Source organism: Arvicola amphibius, chromosome 4, assembly GCF_903992535.2.
Source record: "Arvicola amphibius chromosome 4, mArvAmp1.2, whole genome shotgun sequence".
Lineage (NCBI taxonomy): Eukaryota > Metazoa > Chordata > Mammalia > Rodentia > Cricetidae > Arvicola > Arvicola amphibius.
The window spans coordinates 84,776,968-84,796,972 of record NC_052050.1 but is presented as its reverse complement, the minus strand read 5'-3'; the positions used below and the strand labels follow the sequence as shown (position 1 = coordinate 84,796,972).

The following is a 20,005-nucleotide window of genomic DNA, read 5'->3' as shown; positions in this document are numbered from 1 at the left end:
GGATAAATCAACATGAAGCAGCAGAAGAGAGTCAGTTTAGAGACTGTAGGGAAAGAGGAGGCAGGAATCAGGAATCAGCCACAGATGGGAAGCATTCGAGGCTTAGCAATGATAGCAAACCACTTCTAACGCCTACCTCCTATAGGAGATAGAAGATGAAACTGGTTACCAAGGAGACAGGTAGATGGAGGAGAGGGATGCTGGACAGAGCTTCCCCCATTAGTAGAAGACTGGCAAGGCCAGACTCTAGCTCTTTTAGCGGAAGGCCTAAGCTCTCTCCTCCGGCTCTCTGAGCAAGCTCTGCATGTGGTCAGACCTGAGGAAGTGCAGGTGATAGATAGATCAGCTTCCTAGGAATATAACTACCTCTGACAGTGGGCAGAGGGTGGGTCTGAGGAATCCATCAGACCATCACCAGCACAGATGATTAGCCACGCTGAAGAGAAATAAATACATCATGATGGAAGGAGAGGAGAATGGATACGTTCTGCAAGAGCTCTGAAAGAATGGAGCGCCCACTTCCCCTAAAAGATTAAGTCATGTTGGTCACCATAAGTAAGCCTGTCACAGGATGCCAGATAGACTAGCTGATTGGGACAATTGTTGACACAGTTGGTCATTTAGCAGTCATCAAAGGTTTGCTTAGACCTGTAGGCATTGAACATTCAAAAGTGGATTCAGCATATCTCTCGGTATGCTTGGCATTTAAAAAAAACAATGTTGGAAGCAATGGATTAGGCAGGGTCACTGTCCTCAAGAATCTGTTAGTCCCAGCATGGCGGTGGTGGCGCATGCTTTTAATTCCAGCATTCGAAAGGTAGAGCCAGGTGGATTCTCTGAGTTTGAGGCCCACCTGGTCTACAAAGGGAGTTCCAGGACAGCCAGGGCTACACAGAGAAACCCTGTCTCAAATAAACAAAAAACAAAACAAAAAAAAAACAAAAACAACAACAAAAACAAAACAAAACAAACCCAAAAGAATCTAAAATCTAACAGTCTGGATCATCTAGGCTTCCTGAAGGGATTGATAGTCAAGGTGAACCTGGGCCAGAGATAAAAGGCAGAGCAGAAAATGACGTCTTGGGGAACTACTGAGTGGGAATGACAGAGAAGGAGAAAGAGAGAGCGAGAAAGAGAGAGACAGAGACAGAGACAGAGAGAAGGAGGCAGATGAGAACAGATCCCAGTTTCCCAGCTCATAACTGCATCTTAGAAAGACTCTTGGATCTTCAGGACAAAATATGGATTCACAGAGCCAAAGCAATTAAGCAATGAAGTAATATTTGTGGGAGCCAGAGAGAGCAACAGCCACACCTGAATCCAGGGTCCAAATTCCTGCAGGAGGACCAGAGATGAGCAGGGGCCAGATGCGAGACTGGACCGGAGTGGCTGTGTGCTGTGGGACCGAGGAGGTGCTTCCCAGGCGTGCTGCCTTTTCACACCTCTGCCACCTTTGCAGCTAACCACCTCACCCTGTCTGTTTTCCATTGACAAAGGAGCTCCTTCCTCCCTGCCAGCCAACTGGACTTGACATGGAAGTGGTACCAGCTGCTTTTGTCTTCGCTAGTGAGAAGAGTGATCATATGACCAATCCAAACTAGTCCACACCTTGAATCGTACTAGGAATTTGGAAGTCTTATGACATCTCACTTTTGTTCTAGGCTTCTTTGAAGTCCTTTTCAGTTCTTTCCTTAAGAGTCTCTGTGCTACCAAGGCTTTCTTTATTCAAGCATAGTGTCTTTTATGATCCTGATGTTCTACTGTTATTGTATATTGTCTGCAACCAGAACACCTCATCTGACTATGGTGGCCTGGTAGGGAAACAAAACAGGTGAAGGAGAGGCCTGAAACAAATTTTCTTGGGGGATGGGCGGGTGTCTGGAAAAGAAAGGGGAAATTAAAAAAAAAAAAAAAGTTGGCTCAAAAGGCTTTTGTAGAACTCTGAAAATCATACCACAGAGTGAAAGTTATCTTTGGCATATATATGGGCATACAAAGTTCTACCCAGCAGCCTGACCCCCTAATGATTTACCCAGACGTCTCCAATGGGGCTGGCTAATTCTTTCAGGAGGAGATTGACATATATGACATATTGTGAAGATGACCCAGAATTAGGCAGAGGGGGGAACAGAGTCCTGTGTCCTGGTCCAAAGCCTCTCACTGATTAGCTGGGTGGCTATGCACAGATACCCACCTCTTGGAGATTCACTTTCCTTCCTAGTAAAAGATAAGGCCTGTATTACATTTGAGATTCTGAGCTTATACAAGAGAGTTTTATGTTAACACCAAAAGAGGTTAACTGGGAAACCTACAGAAAATCTCCAAGAAGGGGTAGAATGAGCCATACTTTCATCTTTGCTATGAAAATCTTTTCCCCTAAGAAGAAACATGCGATCCAGCCATCGCCAGAAGACGGATAGGTGTAGAACTGCCCAATTAGGTGATTTCAGGTCTCTGCACACCGTGGTATTCTGTTTACCTGTGTCTTTTCCACTTGCCCCTTCCTTAAAGACGACTGACTGACTCTGAAGGACCCATGTGGTCTATTATAAGGGGCTTCTCCCAGGAAGTAGCACATTTGAATGCCTATGAAGTCATTTAAAGATCTAGTAGGCTCTCAAACCCTCCAGCAGCTTAAATAGAAACACACAGGCTTCCCACTGTGCTAAGAGAACCCACCCAGACCCAGCCTGCAGGGCTGCAAACCATGCTTTAGCACACACGCATTTCAGAAAACAAAGACAACTCTACCCTTAGCTGCTCCAGACAGTCTGAGATGCTTTTGTGCCCTTGGGTCCTTGCCTGGTCCTCTCATCTGCCACAGTCCTGGTACTAAATTGGTTCAAGGTTTGTAGGAAAGCTTCAGAGGAAGGAGGCAAAGGCATGTTTGGAGTTCTTAAATGCTGAAGTCACCCGGAGATGCAGAGTCTGGCTCCCTTCTGACCACCAGAGGGCGATGGCAGCAGCATCTGGGCAGAGAATTATTCCCAAGAATAACAGCAGAAAACTGCACCCCCTGTTCTTATGAACGACGCTGGAGTTGGGGTATGAGTGTATGAGTGTGTGTGAGAGAGAGTGAGAAGCGGGGGGAGGTATGCAATTGGATGCCTGGAGCAAAGACTCCAAAAATCTGCGAAGTATAATAAAATAAAATTTGCACCTCTGCTATATATTTATAGTATGTAGTCAAGCAGCTGAAAGTTTCCTTTAAGGAAAACGAAGACATCAGAATAGCATTCATATGAAAGAAAAGAGAATTCCCAGAAACACAGTTGTTAGTAGGAAGTTAGAACTTCCATGTTCTCCTGTGTAAGTGATTGCACATTGTGTGTGTGTGTGAAAGTGCATGTGACTATGTATAGTTAAGAGTATAGGCTGTATGTGTGCGTGCGCACGTTTGTGTGTTTGTGTGTGTGTGTGCGCGCGCGCGTGTGTGAATGTAAGCAAGGCTCTTTCAGACCTTTCCCGTATGAGGGGACCTCAAAGATGTCTGGGCAATACTTCTTCCTGTTCCTGCCCCTTCCCTTCAAACAAACAAACAAAATCATTCCTACAAGCATTTATGGAGCTTCTAACACAGTCCTTCCCCACCAGCATCTGGAAAAGCTCAGACCAGCCAATTTAGAGCAGGCACTGGCAGAATGAAGGCAAGGCTGGGAAGGGGGGGTTGGGGGTAGAAGGAATGATGGGTGCCTTGCAGGCTAAGGCAAACATCACTTTCTTTTCTTTGATGCTCAGAGGAGGTCGGACAGAACGATGGCACCTTTATTTGAGGAGACAAAGACTCACAGGTGACACGATTGCCCCAGAGTCATCCAAACAGGAAGTAGATGATCGAGACCCTGAAGTGGTGTTGTCAGTACAGGGGTACAAGTTCCTGCCTTTACTACAATCAGCCACATTTAGCAGCCATTGTTTGGCAAAGCTGAACTGGATTTCTCCTGGTAGAATATGCCAGCAGTGACCTTACACACACACACACACACACACACACACACACACACACACACAGAGAGAGAGAGAGAGACGGAGAGATTGAGAGAGAGAGATGAGAAGAGAGAGAGAGGGAGGGAGGGAGGGAGGGAGGGAGGAGGGAGGGAGGGAGGGAGGGAGGGAGGGAGGGAGGGAGGGAGGGAGGGAGGGAGGGAGGGAGGGAACCCAGTGGCGCCCATTGGCTGTGGAGTGTGTGTGTATTCTTACCCCTAAGCCCTGTAGGAAGTACTTGTTGATTTCGTTGATCTTAGTGAATACTAGACGGGGTAGGAACAAAGTTTCCATGGATAAATATTCCAGGGCACAGCATACCTAGAAGCTGTGTGACTTCGGGTAAGCACTCCACTTAGTCCAACCTTGGTTTTTTTTTTTCTTTTTAATTTAAAAAAAAAAAAAACAGGCCTCTTTTCTGATGCTCCTATGTTGGGACTGAGAACATAGCACAGTGCTGGAATTAAAAAAAAAAGCCACAAGCTTTATTAGTCCTTTACTCCCAAGAATGGGTGAATTTTCATGTTTCGTTCCTAGGGTCCGACTGACCAAGTTCCTTTCCTTCCCAGCTGGGTCCCTCTACCTCCCCGGTCGCCTCCTCCCTCCAGGCTCTTGGTTGCTCGCTCCAGCAAAGTTCCCAACTTAGTCGACGTGACACGCAGCGCAGCCAATGGGAGGCGGAGCTGGTGTTTTGGGAGGGGGGGCGGGAGGGCCGGGCCCCGCGTCTCCGGTGTCTGCTCTGCTCAGTGAATGGAGAGAGCGAGCGCCGGCCCGCTCCTCTGGCCGCCCCGTGCCCTGGTTGCCGCCGTGCTCCGGAGCCCAGCCTTGAGCAGGACTTCCCGGGGCGCCGTGTACCTCGGCGCTCAGCCCAGGACCCAGACTGAGCTCGCACCTCTGCCGGCGACCCAGAGGGACCCTGGGGCGCTCGGTACCTGGGCACCGTGAGTGATGCGCAGCGGGGCAGCGCCAGCCCCACGGATGGAGCTGCTGCCGCCGCCGACCGGCGCGCCCCGCTCCGCCCGCGCCCCGTGCGCCTGAACGCCGCGCCCGCCCCTCCTCCGCGCCAACTCTGCCGCCCGCCCCCCAGGCCGCCCGCGCGCCTCCTCGGGCTCCTCGTGTCCCGCCGCGCCAGGCAGCCTCCTCTGGGCGCGGGCGCTTGCACACCATGGCCCCGGGGCGGACCTGCGCTGGCGCCTCCGTGCGCGCCCGCCTGGCGCTGGCCTTGGCGCTGGTGAGCGTCCTGAGTGGACCCCCCGCTGCCGCCTGCCCCACCAAGTGTACCTGCTCCGCTGCTAGCGTGGACTGCCACGGGCTGGGCCTGCGAGCTGTTCCCCGGGGCATCCCCCGCAACGCAGAGCGCCTGTGAGTACCCACCCCGCCCGCCCAGGCCACCCACCCCGCTCCTACGGAGTCGCCCTCGGGGCGCCAGGTCCTTCCCTCCTCTCCCGCGCGCTGGGGACGACCTCCGTTTTCCCCTCCGCCATCAGACATTCTCGCTAAGTTGGGGGTGGCGTGGCTTTGGGCAGGTGTGGAGAGAAGAGTCCGAGTTCCCCGGCGTTGGGGACCGGGGAGTGCCTCTCTGGGTGAGGGCTCTGGCAGCTCGTCTACTGACAGCTCCAGAGAAGCAGATAGAAGGCAAGGGGTGGGGAAGCGTGGTGGTCTCAAGGTTTGAGGTTGTGTGCAAGGGGTCCAAGCTCCTTGCTTCTTAAAGAGAGGGCGAGGGAGCAAGGTAGACGACGATGAGGAGTCGCGATTGCAGAGATCCAAGAGAACTACACCCCCCGTACCCCCCCCCCCCCCCAAAAAAAAGCCGTGACTCGCTTGGAGATCAGAATGAGCCAGCTGCTGTGTGGCTGTCCTTGCAAGGAAAGTTGAGAGTGTACGTGAAGGTCTTAACTTCTGAAGAACCGGACGAATTCTGAGTGGGTGCTCTCAACACCCTCCCTGCCAGGAGCGCAGCTTTGGAGATGCCAAGTTGCAGCCCGGGTGAATTTTTTATGGCTGGGTTATAAATGCCTCCCCAAACGGGCCGGAGAATGGAAATGCTGACAGCCCTTTAAATGAGACCTAGCGCTATAATCTTACAAACCGCACTCAGCCTCGGATCCTGGGGTTGGCAGCTAGCGGAGAGGCTCTTGGAGAGTGGGGTGGATTGACCCTCGTTTTAACCCCAATTGTGCAACCAAATATTTACTTTTCTTATGTCAGCGTTTTGGGAAGATTTATCATTTTGATCCTCAAGACCAAATTCAAAGTTTGAACTTCGGTGGTGGGCTCCGTTTAGTCCACAGTTGGGGGCGGGGTGAGGGAGCAGGGAGCCCTGGTTGAAGGGAACTGGAGCCTAGGAGTGGGTGCGTTAGTCAGAATTCCATCCATTGCACTCTCCAGTTGCTCTCTTCCCAGCCTGTTTTGGGGATAGGCACACCGGTCTCCCTCCGTCTTTCCTCCTTCAGGTCAAGAGAAGCGCGGAAGGAGCTGAATTCCCTGGCCACCCACCCCTTCTCACCTCACCTCCTGTCTTCTCTTCCCTTTCCTCTTCGTGGCTGTCTAGGCAGAGACTTCTTAGAAACGCCTTCCTTACGTTTTCTTTTGTTTGTTGTTTTCAAATCGCGGTGGTTGTTCTGTCGCTTGAACTGTACAATCCTGGAGGTCTGGGCCTGCTTCTTCATTAACATCAGGAAATTGGGATCAGAAATGCAAACTAAGCTTCCCAAGAAAACAGGACAAATTAAGTGAGAGTAAGAGGCCAGAACCCAGGCGCCCACACCTTCACTCAGGCTTGTATTAGACCGCAGTCGTGAAAAATTTCATTTCAATGGTATTCTTAGGTATGTATTAACTGAGGTTCCCCTCCTCGTGTGAGTGGTACAGATGAGTTAGTGAGACAGAAGCTGTGCAAATGTTTCGTGGGTGCTTCCCCTGTGGCATTTTGTGTATACCTGGTACCGCTTTGAAGCTCCCCAGCAGTCCAATTCCCTGCATCGGCAAAGCTGGTTGCTCTGCCTTGTTCCATCTTGTCACGTAAGCAGCTAAGTGTTTGAATCTCAGCCTGCCAGGCTTCTAAGCCCAGGTCTTTCACCACAAGGCAGACTCTTTGGAACCAGTCAGTTTGGGCCAGATCTCTAGACAGACAGTGCTGGGAGGGGAGGGTCTAGCTGAGCTGCGTCTCAGGGCCGGACCCAGTTGCCTCTGCTTTTGGTATAGACTGCCATCATTCATGCTTTTGGTATAGACTGCCATCATTCATTTTTCTTTGGCATCAGCTGTCTTTCTTGGGGGGGTCATGAAACTATTTCCCATAGTCAGGATCATGTTTTCAGTTTGGGAAGATTGGGGCAGTGGGCCTCTCTCTCTTCTGGCTAGTCAGAAGTTATCAAAAAAAAAAAAACTAGTCCGTGTGCCACCAGCCACTTCCCCCAGAGACCCTGGTGACTTAGAACATCTCATCTGTCCTACAGCTGGAGGCAGTCGATAAAGACCTCGATGAAGGGCATTCCCACGGGTGTCCTTACTGTAGTCGTGGCCACCACCAGGCGTGAGCAGAGGAGGTGCCACTCTGACGTGGTTGTGGTATCTGGCGCAGCTTTGGTCACTGGTAAGGTTTTGGCTTTAAGTGCATGGATATGACCGAGCTGCCTCTGGTGACCTCATATCGCCTCTCTAAGATGGGAGGTAGCCTTTTAGAGGAAGCAGGGCTGGGCCACTTCAGGTTCAAGGGCAGCTCACCAGCAGCCCTTCACCACCCATCCTGGCTCTCAGGGACTCAGATGGAACCTCGTAGTACCATGCAGCCACACCATGCTAAGGATTTCAAATTTGTCACACACATATTCTCTCTCTCTCTCTCTCTCTCTCTCTCTCTCTCTCTCTCTCTCTCTCTCTTTCTCTGTCTGTCTCTGACTGTCTCTCTCTGTCTCTCTCCCTCTCCGTCTCCATCTCTGTCTCTGTCTGTCTATCTCTGACACTCTCTCTCTCTCTCTCTCTCTCTCTCTCTCTCTCTCTCTCTCTCTCTCAATAAACATTGCTTGAAGCTTCTGTAGTGTTCCTGTCTCTGTCCATAAAATCATTGCATACCCAGAAGAAACCCAAAACTTTAGCTTAAAGGATGTGGGCAAGAGTCAGAAGTGGGGACCTTTCTTGAAGACCCCTTTAAGTCCCCTGGGGGGGGGGTCTTTCTGTCATGGGACACTGATTTTTATCAGCAGAGCCATTCTCCCAAATGGTGAAATTGTGTTTTAAAACAAAGAAGGAGTACTTTTCTCCAGAAAGCCTCTTGTGAAGGAGAGAGAAAAAGAGAGGGGAGAGAGTTTCCCCTAGTCGTATGACATTAAGGACAGCCCGAGGGAGAAGGATGTAGTGGTCCCCATTTGGACTTGACTTCAGGCTAGGAATGGGATCTGAATTGTTCATCATTCAGTCTCTATCAGAGTTGGGGGGTTGTCTGTGTTCCAAGTTCTCCCTCATAATGTCACCGCATCACACAGAGAAGGAAACCCTCTGTCTTTTATAAACTACTGACAGTTTTCCCCCTCCTAGAGGAGGAGGTAACACCCACAAGTAAGCTAAATAAACGGAGGGGAGAATTCGGTGTCATTTATTATCCAAGCAGCAAAGACAGAGGCCCCGGGAGGAGAGGAAGTCAATGGCGGTGCTTGAGACAAAACATTTACCAGGGAGTGCAGGGTAAACAGATGTTGCGTTTGCCCTTCTGAGTACAAAAGGAACCCACAGATGTAATTCTTCTCCAACCACAGCCTCAGCCTGCATGAAAATGAACCCTCATGTGGGGCCCCTTCTCCCGGTCCTGTCCTGAGGCAGGCCTAGGCCCACCTCTCACCCACAGCTAGGTGGTGGCAGTGGGAGCAAGAGTGGACATCTTTGCTTTTTCCACTCGGCTCCAGAACATGCTGGAAACTGCTGTATTTAAATAAACATTTCCTGTTTGCGAAGGAGAGCGGGCGAGAGTCTGAAACGTGAGAATGTGGTAACTTAATTTTCTCCATCACTCCAGATGACAGCAAGCTTTGCCGGTGGTTGGGTCCAATAAAAACCGACACCGTGTCGTAGGCTTTCCCCCACTTGACCACAGAGGTCCAGAGGTCAAGTGGGAGACTTTCCAAAATGCTCAACAGCCAAACCCTGAATTCTGGTACTCCCAGCCCTCAGGGCCAGCTCAGAGGACCAGGGACAGTCTCTCAAGTTATGTGGCCTCTTTGGACCAACCATGGTGATGTGGCCTTTCAGAGAGGCACAGGACTCTCCCGGATAGCCTATAGAGCAGGGAGGGTACCTTCCTCCAGGGTGCCGTACAGCTTTGTGAATTGCTGTACCTCTTAAAAGTAGGATTCTGGTGGAGTCTCTGTAGTTTCCTTATGTAATACACAGTTCACCTGTGAGCTGCCACAATCCTCCTCTGTACCTAGGCTGGTGCCTGGCACTTAAGTTTCTAACAACTATATGTCGAATAAAAAGCACATGAACCTCAAAAACACAAGGGCAAGATGAGCTATTACAGATTTGCATTTTGATGGGAGCCCAAGGGCTACCTCCCAGTAATCTATTACATGAGATACTGCTATCTAAAATTTGAATTTCATCAACTAGAATTATTGCCTTGTAGTGTGTTCTCCTCCCCCCCCCCCCCCCCCAAGACTTACTGCATGATCCACTCTGAAGTCTGGTTGCCAGGCGTTGCTTAGCAACATCACAACACTCCTACTGTGCACATGCCAGTGGAGTGAGCCAGGGATCCTGACTACTTCTGCCACAGGACTTTCTAATCAGGAACTCATCAGTGGCATCCTGAGCTCTCTGTGGTTTTTGATTGCTGCTCTTCTGGCATTAATTGATGTGTATTTGTAGGGTCATTATTAAGTTTTGTTTTTGCCAGTCGTCTGGGTTTTCTATTCTGCCCCCCCCCCCCCCTTTTCACTGTTATTTTGTTTCTCTGTTGTTCTGTCTATTGTCTGAGTTCACACCCTCCATCCCCACCACACCCAGGAAAGTGAAAAGGGTGGGTGGGAACAGTGGAATCTTTTGCCTAAATTGGTGGCCAAGAAGTCAAGGATTTAGACCCTCCACACAGCGTTTTGGGCATGGGCTCTGGCAGCTTTGCACTGGAAGCTTAGGTTTGGAGTCCTGTTCTGTGGCATGCATGCTTGCTATTGCACCTCTGCTGCTGCCGTGCTGCTCTGGACTGCAGTCTCTTTAATCCCTTTTGTACCTCAAACCTCATTCCCACACCTGCAACACAGGGATTGTAGTCACGTGGGGATGTGAACACAGCCCGAGGCAATCTGCACGCTGCGCTCTGCATGGTGCCTGCCATATTGTTCACTCATCACTGTGGCTGTGATTATTTACCCAACTGCAATTTATCCGGCTGTAAAGTATGCATAATACCCATTCCCTTTTGGAAGGATTAAGATGATTGTGTCTAGGAAGTGCTATGCTGTACCTGGCACATAAGAGGACTGCACAGTCTTGTAACAGTCAGGCGATGGCTGTGTCTCCATTTGCTCATCTGAGTCTCTGTCCAGCTGGATGGCTTAAGATGCTCGCTCTAAATTTTGTCCCAACACTAAGCCCTGTGGAGGCATGGACTGTGAGCTATGCCTAATACACTCTTGCTTGGTCTCCTCGCTGCTTCTGTCTCTCCATCCTTCCCCAGCAGCTGAACCCAGGTTGGCCTCTGTTCCATGCAGAAGGGATTACGGTTGAAACAGTTTTTTTTTTTTTATCTTATCTTTTTCATTGACATACTGCTTTGTGTTCTCTTTAAATAGAGAATGTATTTTATTTCTTTAGAGGAGGGGTAGGCTAGAGCCTCATGAGGAATTTGTGGTCCAGACTTTCGGGGTTCAGTGTCTTTCCGCTTTCTCTAAACACCCTTTTACCGGTTCCTGGTGTCTGCCTCCCATACTGCTTTTACATGAAACAGCTGTATTTACTAGCACGTAGCACTCTTGCTCTGTAAGATGGTTTTAATCGTGCTTTTTTTTCCCCTAAAGAAATGCTGAGAAAAAGAAAAACTAGGAAAGAATCTCACTTCGATGATGCAAGGGAAGGGTGCATCGGTGCCCTGCGGGTGCCCTGGGCCAATTTCTAAGGCTCTCTCCTCGATCCATTGTGGAATTCAGCCTTGCTCAGGGAGAGGCTCGTGGCAGGATACTTCTGCTCGGTGTCCTACAGACCAAGACTGTCTTTTGTAACTGTTGCTGATGGCTGCCAGGCGGCCAGGAGGCTGTACGTCTCCCCCATCGTTTGGCCTCCTTTCTGTGTTTGATATAGTGGTCCCCAGGAGGAATTGGTCAAGGGGTGTGATTGAGAATCCTCAATAGTGAGCAAATGGGAGGTGGGAAAAGCTTATGGGTAAAGATGTGAACTCCAGAGCCAGGCAAAACTAGGTCTTGGCTTTCCCACTGATGACACCCATCTTCTGGGTTGTAATGGGATTGTTATTCATTTTTGTTGAGATAGGTTCTCAGTGTGTAGCTCTGGCTGAACTGGAACTCATTATGTAGACCAGACTGGCTTCCAGCTCACAGAGATCCTCCTGCCTCTGCCTCCTGCATGCTGGGATTCAACTCATATACCACCAGGCCGTGCTTTAGAATCCCCTTTCTTTATAAGGCACTGGGAGTATTGGATTAACTCACATACACATCCTGCAGTTTGGCAACTCACATACACATCCTGGGATATGGACCACCCATTATGACATTCCTGTCATTATTTCTGTAAATTCCTGTGGACTCTACTCCTTCCTGAGAATGCTCACTAGACGCCTGCTCTGGAAAAGTCATGATTGGCAGGGTTGCCAGGGGTTCCCTGTTCAAGTTCCCACCATGTCCTCCATCAGCATTGCACAGGGGAAAACCAACCCACATCCCTGGCTCTCTACATCCTGTGATGAGGAACTCAGTTTTCCCTGAACTATTCCCAGCAGGACCTTACCCTTCACGTGAGGTCAGGCGAAGCCCAGACAGACTGTCAGACTGTCCGACTGTCCTTACACAGAGCCAGGGGACATCCTTTGTCTGAATGACAGGTCTTCACACTCTGAACGACAGGTCTTCACACTTCTATTGCCGTTGTGTCTCTCCCCAGTTACTTGGGCTTCTGTTTCTTTCCCATAAACCTTTGTGATAACTCCAAGGGCTTTGTATGTGTTGCGGCTTTGGCACAGGCCCTGCACCCACCCCCAGCTCTTGACCTCTGGGGATTTTCTTTGACTGTATAAATTGAACCATTTGAAAATGCTTGGGATCAGAAGTGGTTCTGATTTTTGAAGTTTTTCAGGTTTTAAGGTATTTGCATATATATTGAGAGAAGAAGAGACAGAGATGGGGAGGGAGGGAGAGAGGGAGAGAGAGAAGACTGTCTTAGAGATGGGACTCAGATAAAACCACAAAGTACATTTGTGTCTTATGTACGCATTGTACATGGACCTTGAAGGCCGCTTGAAACAGTATGTTTGCTCATAAAGTTTATGGTTGGAATTTTTTAGTTAGGGGATTGGATCATGCCTGTACTTAGAAAGTTTTGGATTTTGAAGCATCCTGTATTTTGAATTTTCAGTTTGGGGAAGACTTTTGACATTCTGATTATTATCTTAATTGACTTCCATTGGTGGTTCTTTTGTTTGCTTTTTGACAGTGTTCCCAGCTGGTCTTGAACTCACTGATGGAGGACTTTCATTGGTTAATTAATAAAGAAACTGCTTGGCCCAATAGGTCAGAACATAGGTGGGTGGAGTAGACAGAACAGAATTCTGGGAGAGAGAAGGCAGACGCTTCAGGCAGTCACCATGCTTCTCCTCTCCAAGACAGACACAGATTAAGATCTCACCTGGTAAGTGAGAATTAACCAATAAGAAGCTGAAACTAACGGGCCAAGCAGTATTTAAAAGAATACAGTTTCCGTGTAATTATTTCGGATGTAAAGCTAGCCGGGTGGCGGGACACAGCCCCGCCACTCCATCAACAACTCACCATCTTTCTGCCACCATGGTCAGAAGTACAGGATTCCAAGCAGGAGCCACCGAGCCCCGTTCTGCCAATGCATTTGAGTTTGTGGGAGTGTATGTGTATGTATACGTGCACACAGGTGCATGTGGAGGCCAGGGGTGGATAGCAGTTCCTTCCAGAGGGTGCTTTTCTTTCTTTGATGAAGCAGGATCTCTTACTGAACCTGTAGCTCACTTACAGGGCTGTATTGGCTGGCCACCAAGCCCCAAGGTTTCTCTTGTGTCCTCCTTCCCTGCTGGCTGTGGTTACAGGCACACACTGCCACAATGGACTTTTTATGTTAGTGGTAGAGACCTTAACTCAGATCCTTATATTTGCAGAGAGCCCAGCTGTATCCCCAGTCTTTAGTGCAGTTAAGCCCTGGATGGCTTATTCCAGTTGGGCTTATTTCTGCCTCCTTCATAGCTCCCCAGCCTTCCCTGATGCTTTCTTACTATTAGCTATCTAGATTTGAGTAGTCAACCCCCAACCCTTGCTTTTCACCACGTAGCTCAAGGTAGACTCAAATTCAAAATCCTCCTGTCTCCGCTTCCTGAGTGCTGGGACCATAGGCATGCACTTTTGTGTTCAGCTTTTTAGTTAGTTTTTAGATATCTAAGAGCAACACTGTGCATTATCCTAATTAAATTCTGGCAAATGATTTCATTTCATTAGGTTTTTCAGGAACATTTTCTATTTTGAGCTACTCCTTTGAAGATCAGCCGCTTGGGTTACCCTTTCCTCGCCTACTCTTTTCGGAAATTTCAGTGAGCACGCCCATGGGTCTGACTTGTCTTTAGAGTCAGCGGACGCATTAGTTTCTGCAAGCCTCTTAACGGATTTAGTCTATGTGCTTGTAAGTTCAGGTGCCCTTGGAGTCCAGAAGAGGGCACCTGAGCCTCTGGAGCTAGATTTGGGAGTGATTACGAGCCATTTTATGTGGATGTTGGGAATCAAACCCAAGTCCTCTACAAGAGCAGTGTGTGTGCTCTTAACCTCCGAGCCCACTTTCCTACCCTTTGGAAAGTGTCTGGGTTGTAGGATCACGTACATGGCTTGTTCTTTCTGTCTAAGGTGGATAAGGATAAAAACACTGAGGTCTGCATGGTGTGGTAGCCTGCACTTTTAATTCCAGCACTTGGTAGTTAGAGGCAGGAGGATTGTGAGTTCAAGGCCAGCCTCAGAAATCTAGCAAGTTTAAAACCAGTCTTCCTTACAAAGTAAGTTCCAGACCAGTTTGGCCTTCACAAGACCCTGACTCAAAACAAAAACAAAAACCAAACAAACAAAAACAAAACAAAAAAACCCCACCTCATTTTATTACCCTAAAATAATTTCCAACTAATGCTTTATTGATTGGCTGAATTTCCTCTAAATTTGTGAAGTAGACTTGTTGTCACTGTGACCCAGTGCTTGAGGAGTTTGTCTTTAGGAAGTAAGATTAACTTGGCTCCTGGTCTCATAAGACTCAGGACTTCATGCGGGGAAGGCATGGTGGAGCCGCTCATGTCATGGTGGACAGCAAGCAGAGAGAGTTGATACAGGAAGGGCCAGAGCAAGATACAGCTCCAGTGATTTTCTTTCAGCTGGGTACCACTTATTAAAGCTTCTAGAATATGTCAAAATAGTGCTACGTACCAGTTGGGAACCAGCTTTTCAGTACGTATGACTTTTAGCAAAACACTCATATAAGAGCCGTAGCTCTCCTGGTTTCTCAAGGGACTGTCTGCCATGACTTTATCTTTATCCTCTTCCTTTTAGACTGGTACCAGAATCCTTACCAGTAAGGGGTGTGTGCGCATGTATGCACACACACGTGCATGCCCACGCCTATGCTGGCTTCTCCTGGTAAATATGTTGGCCTGAGGACTCAGTCCCTTTTACCAATAGCAAAGCTCAGTTTGCTTCAGCCTTTTAAACACAGCAATTTCACTTTTCAGTCTTGCCTGCCCTTTGACATGGGCATGTTCACCTGTGTAGTTCTTGGGATAAAGAGGATGGAGAGAGAGATCAAGGAGAACTGTGGCCTCTAGACTCTCCAGCCTTAGTAAGTAACAATAGACACCCTCAGAACAAGAGCTGCCATTGAGCCCTGGCCTCACATTTGACGTGCATGAACTAACTTACCATTGTCATAATAATTACCCCAGGGATGTAGAGGTACTGCCCCACTTCACAGATGAGAAAACTACGTTTGGGAGCAATATCCCTGGTTATGAACAAGAGAGGTGGGGGAATCAGGAACTGCAGGGTAGCCAGTGGCCATGCTGTTTCTTCCCCAACCCTGAAAGTTTTCTGTATTTCTTTACTTGCTTTTGACAAAATAACTCAGAGGAAGGCAATGAGGAGGTAGCAGAGGAGGAGGAGGAAGGGGAGGAGGTGGCTGTGGTGGCAGCAGCAGTATCAGACTTGACTCACTGAGCACATTTTTATGCACGATAGTATGACTTGGAAGTCTCGTGGGAAAGAGCCATCATGTGCAGTTTCGGGAAGAATGCGGCATTTGAATCACAGCTTGAAAGATAAACAGGGTTTCCTTGCGTAGAAAGGGAGAGTGGTACAGAGTCCCCGAAGTTCACAGTGGATGGCCTGAGCCCACTTCAGAATGTGTGGGTTCTTCCTGGGGAGTTTTTTTTTTTTTTTCTGTGTATAGGGGATCTTAGCCTAGAAGCTATCAATCAAATCTTAGGAAGGATATCAATATAGTATTTGTCAATACGACTATAAAATCCCCCAGAGAGTGAGGAAGACAGTTTAAGACTATATAAAAAAAAAGTTTGGATTCCATTTTTCCATCGCTGTAGCATAAAGATGAGGCCAGTGATAAATAGAGAAAAGACATGAATTTAGCTCATGGCTCTAGAAACTCAAAGTTTAAACAGCACACTTCTGGCTATGGTGAGGGCCCAGTAGGTTGGGTCACACTGTGGCGAGTGACAGCGTGACTAGGGATGTGTGTAAAAGGGAGTGACCGCATGGCGAAGCCAGAAAGCAAACCATGGAGAGGTCACAATTGCTTTCTTATGAAAGTTTATTTTCATGGGAACTAACGTGATCCCATGAGAGCTACATTAATCTCCTTCAAAGACAGTACCCTGAGACCTAACTGACACGTACTGTGACCCACCACCTTAAAGTCCGTCCCATCCCATCCCGTCCCAGTATTGCCACGCTCTGAAATGAACTTCTGACCCAGGAACCTTTGGAGAATGCACTCAAACCTATCTGCATGACAGCAGGGGCATAAAACTCCAAGAAGAGTCTGAAGAACCTTGTTGACTTCTTTCCATGCTCAATTATTTATTCAGATTTTAGCAGAGTTTGTGTTTCTTCCTAGTTACATTTGTCCCGCTAGCCTGCTACTTACCTTCTTCTGGCTGTGTTCCCTGGGCTGCCTGTTTATAGCAGATCCTGCCAGAGCAGCATGGACATGAGCCTCATCCTGGCTGGAGTAGAAAGTGATTTTGTCTGTGTAAGCCTCGTCTCTGTTTATGCAGGCTCAGGCTCCTCGTCTCTCTCTGAAACATCATCCCGGGTTACTGATTCTTGGTTCATCCCACACTTTGGCAGCAGTGTGTCTTATGGGTCCTGAAAGTCTGCCAACACGTTTAACCACCCACCTTGCCTCCCATTAAAAATTTTCAGCCGCTGAGCTCCCGTCGGCTACCAGATGTATCTACTCTATGCTCCCCTGACCTCTAGAATGAGTATATGCCTTTACTGTGTCTACAGGGCATGGAGGTCAGGCCAGATGTGCTGTCTATGTCTTGACCTTGACCATGGAGTCTTCCCTGACACATTCCTTGTCCTGCCTTAACCTTTCCAGCTTGGCTTCCTGCCTTTGATCGCCCCCCTCCCACATCGCTCCCTACTTGTGGTAGCTTTGGACTTCTGCCTCTGGAGATCCAGGTCCTAAGAGTAGGTATCGGGAGGATCTTTGTGATTTTAGCCTCTGCTAGAGACTGAAGGTTTGCAGTGAACTCATGGCTTTGTTCTGGAAAGAACCTCACACTTCATCTTCCTGGCCATTTGCAGGCCTTGATCATGCCACAGCCGTGGGTAAGGGTGCTGCAGAGCTGAGCTCTGTAAGTGATGAATTATTAAGATATTTTCCTGAGCCCCCTCACTCTAAGCAGAGAATGGAGCAGAATAATCTGTCATTGAGAATCATGTCAATGATGGTTTCTGTGGAGAGCTGTCCTTGGAAGATTTATTGGAAAAGTTTCAAGTCTATCTAATACTCTGCGTGTGTGTGTGTGTGTGTGTGTGTGTGTGTGTGTGTGTGTGTTCGTTCCTCTTCTGCCCACTTCTGCGATATGGGTAGAAACCATTCCACATAGGGGTTTTTCTGAGTGATGCTAATGAGAAACTAGCTGGGAGTACCATTTAGATGTGATACTAAGTAAGTAGAAAGATCTAGATCGGATTGCAGTTTGCCTCAATATCTACCTGCAGATCCACCTTTCTGCATCTCTGTCACCTCATCTGTTGCTTAAAGAAGGGTAGGGAGAGGGCTTATCTGATGGAGCCAATATAAGGTCTGAATGAGACCAGATTGCTGCAGAAGTCTCTTACATTCAGTCCTGTGCTTTGAACCAGGGCATCCTGTATCTGGAGGGTGATGGGGTCTACTTTAGAATCTTTGCTCATGCGGTGAGGAAACTCAGAAAACTTAAAAACCTTCCTTGGAGTCCCCAGTGTCTTCCAATTCAGCTCCAGATTCTTTCCCACTTAACCAAAGACATCTTTCACAAATGCAATAGTCTCGCTCCCACAGCAACTTCCCCGCGTGAGTGCCGAGAACTCTCAGCCTTAACCTGGGATCAGACAAGGGGATGCGTTAGACAGGTTCTTCTCACCCTCATTACCAGATGCCTGACATTGGTGTATACATAGTTCCGGGGAGTTCAGTTTATCTTGGTATTTCTGATCTTGTGCCGAGGAAGAACATGGTAGTAAGAACATGTCAGGGAGGAGGCTGTTCATCTGATTATGGACAGAAAGAGAGGAAGGCACCAGGGATGATATTCCCTGTGAGGACTGGACCTTAGTGAACCTACTTCCTTCCTCCCAGCTGAGACTCACCTCCTGAAGTTTCCAGACCCTACCAGAGTAGTTATGCTAGCTGCGGCCAAAGCCCTAAGCTATAAACCTTTTGTGGGACACTTCACACTGAAACAGTGGTGTACACGAAGGGTAGAGCCAGGAGAAGGGTGACCTATATGGCCGCTACCAAAATGCCTAAGGTAATTGAACCATCCTCTCAGGGCACTTCAGGACAGGTGGGTGAACCGGGATGGGAGAAATTCAGGGTTGTTGAAGGATGTTGCGGTAAGTCTTCCAGAATCACTGGTGAACACAGCTAGTCCCACTCGTCTCTGTTAGTCTATATGAGATATATAAAACCCCATGCATTATTTTAAAAAAAAGTACGAGTGGAATTTAAAAAGGGATATGGGGAAAATATTAAATCTGAGGACAATCCTACCCAATAAAGTACTGAAGATCGTCTCCGTGGTTAGCTGGCAAACAGTGAAGATGTTGTCATTTAAAAAACACAGCGAAGAGAAGTCACGCCCTGCAACAAGGCCCACATAGGAGGTTATTGGAAGAGGAGAGAAAAGGGGCAGATAAGGGGACAGAGATGGGTCCTGGGGACAACAGTGGAGGAAGAGAAAGAGATGAGGAAGGAGGGGGTGGAAGAGACGGGAGGTGGGCAAAGTCCACCTTTAAAAAGGGAACATACCAAGTGTGCATAGTGGGTGCTCTTAGTGGTTGCAGCTGAGGACGGATTCTGTCAGGACCCCAAGGGCAGACCAGTACAGATGCCTGAATACTAACAGCAGGTTCTGCATTTTATTAGCACTAACTGCATAGAACACTGACCTTATTTGAGAGGTATTTCCATAAACACTGACACACAGCGCAATCCCATTTGAGGCCATGAACAGATACAGCCGCCTTCCCCACATGGAGCTAAACCACTGGACACTGTTTCAAGGTGACAGTCCCCCCTCCTTATGTGATTTTCCCTAAGCAATGAGACTTTTTCCTGGGGAGGGCAAGAGAGTGGGCTTTGGACTGGAATGGGTTCTTTGGGCAGGTTGGTTAGGAGCTAGATAGACTACAGGAAAAGCAGGGTGTAAGGGGAACGGGAGCTGAGAACCTGCACATAGACAGTTTCTCTATGGAGTCTCTTCTTGTGCACTGGGCTTGTGTCCGAGGGCAGGTCTCATGAGTGCTTACCAGTCCTTTAAGGATAAAAGATTGACCAGGTGTGGCTGCACAGGCCTGAGTCCCAGCACTTGGGAGACTGGGGCAGGGTTCCAGGCTAGTCTGGGCCACATAGTGAGGCCCTGTCTCAAAATAAGTAAATAAGTAAAGAAATCCCAGTTTTTATTTTCACAAAGCGGGATGGATGAATCCTGGTTTGCAGTAACTGTGAGCAATGTCCACTCCTTTCTTCCTGCTTGAAGCTGGCACTTTTTCCCATCTGATACCAGCTTATGAGGTCCGAATTTCTGACAGAGAACTGGGTTCTATTCTTCCAGTACTTCTTTCCTTCCCCGAGTTGGGAGATTTTCAAGCTTTGGGAGACTCTTAGGATCATCTGGTCTACCCTCTCCCTATCAAACTCAATCCACCTTGAAGGATAAAAATCTTCGAGAGGTAACAGAAGGACACCCGGGCTATTCCTGGAATCTGCCAGCACAAGGCGTTTCCCTGTTTCCGTGTCAATATTTGGGCCTTAGACAAGATCACCCAGAACCACAAGAAACCTCTTGCAGTCTGGGACACTGAGCAGCTAGTGGAAGAACCACATCTATTCCAGAGAATAGGAACTGGTCCAGAACCAGTGGAAGAAGGTCCCGTGGAAATGTGGGCTTGTTATACAGTATAGCTATCGGCATCAAAGCTCTGGCTGGCTCAGGTTCTAGAAGGGGAAGATCCCAGAGATGAGGAAAAGGTCAAGGAAGAAGATAGCAGGAGTAAGGCCAGGAGCAGGAATCCAA

At 48.5% G+C, this 20,005-nt stretch overlaps 1 protein-coding gene across 1 annotated transcript in view; it reads left to right on the top strand.

Moving 5' to 3' along the window:
* Positions 1–5,144: 5,144 nt before the first annotated feature.
* The window catches only part of Slit3 (slit guidance ligand 3), a 593,310-nt gene continuing 578,449 nt past the window's right edge, over positions 5,145–20,005 (top strand). Inside the window, exon 1 of the mRNA XM_038326237.1 lies at positions 5,145–5,346. Coding sequence (XP_038182165.1) covers positions 5,150–5,346 — 197 coding nt within the window. The 5' untranslated portion in view covers positions 5,145–5,149. The remainder of the gene's footprint in view (positions 5,347–20,005) is intronic.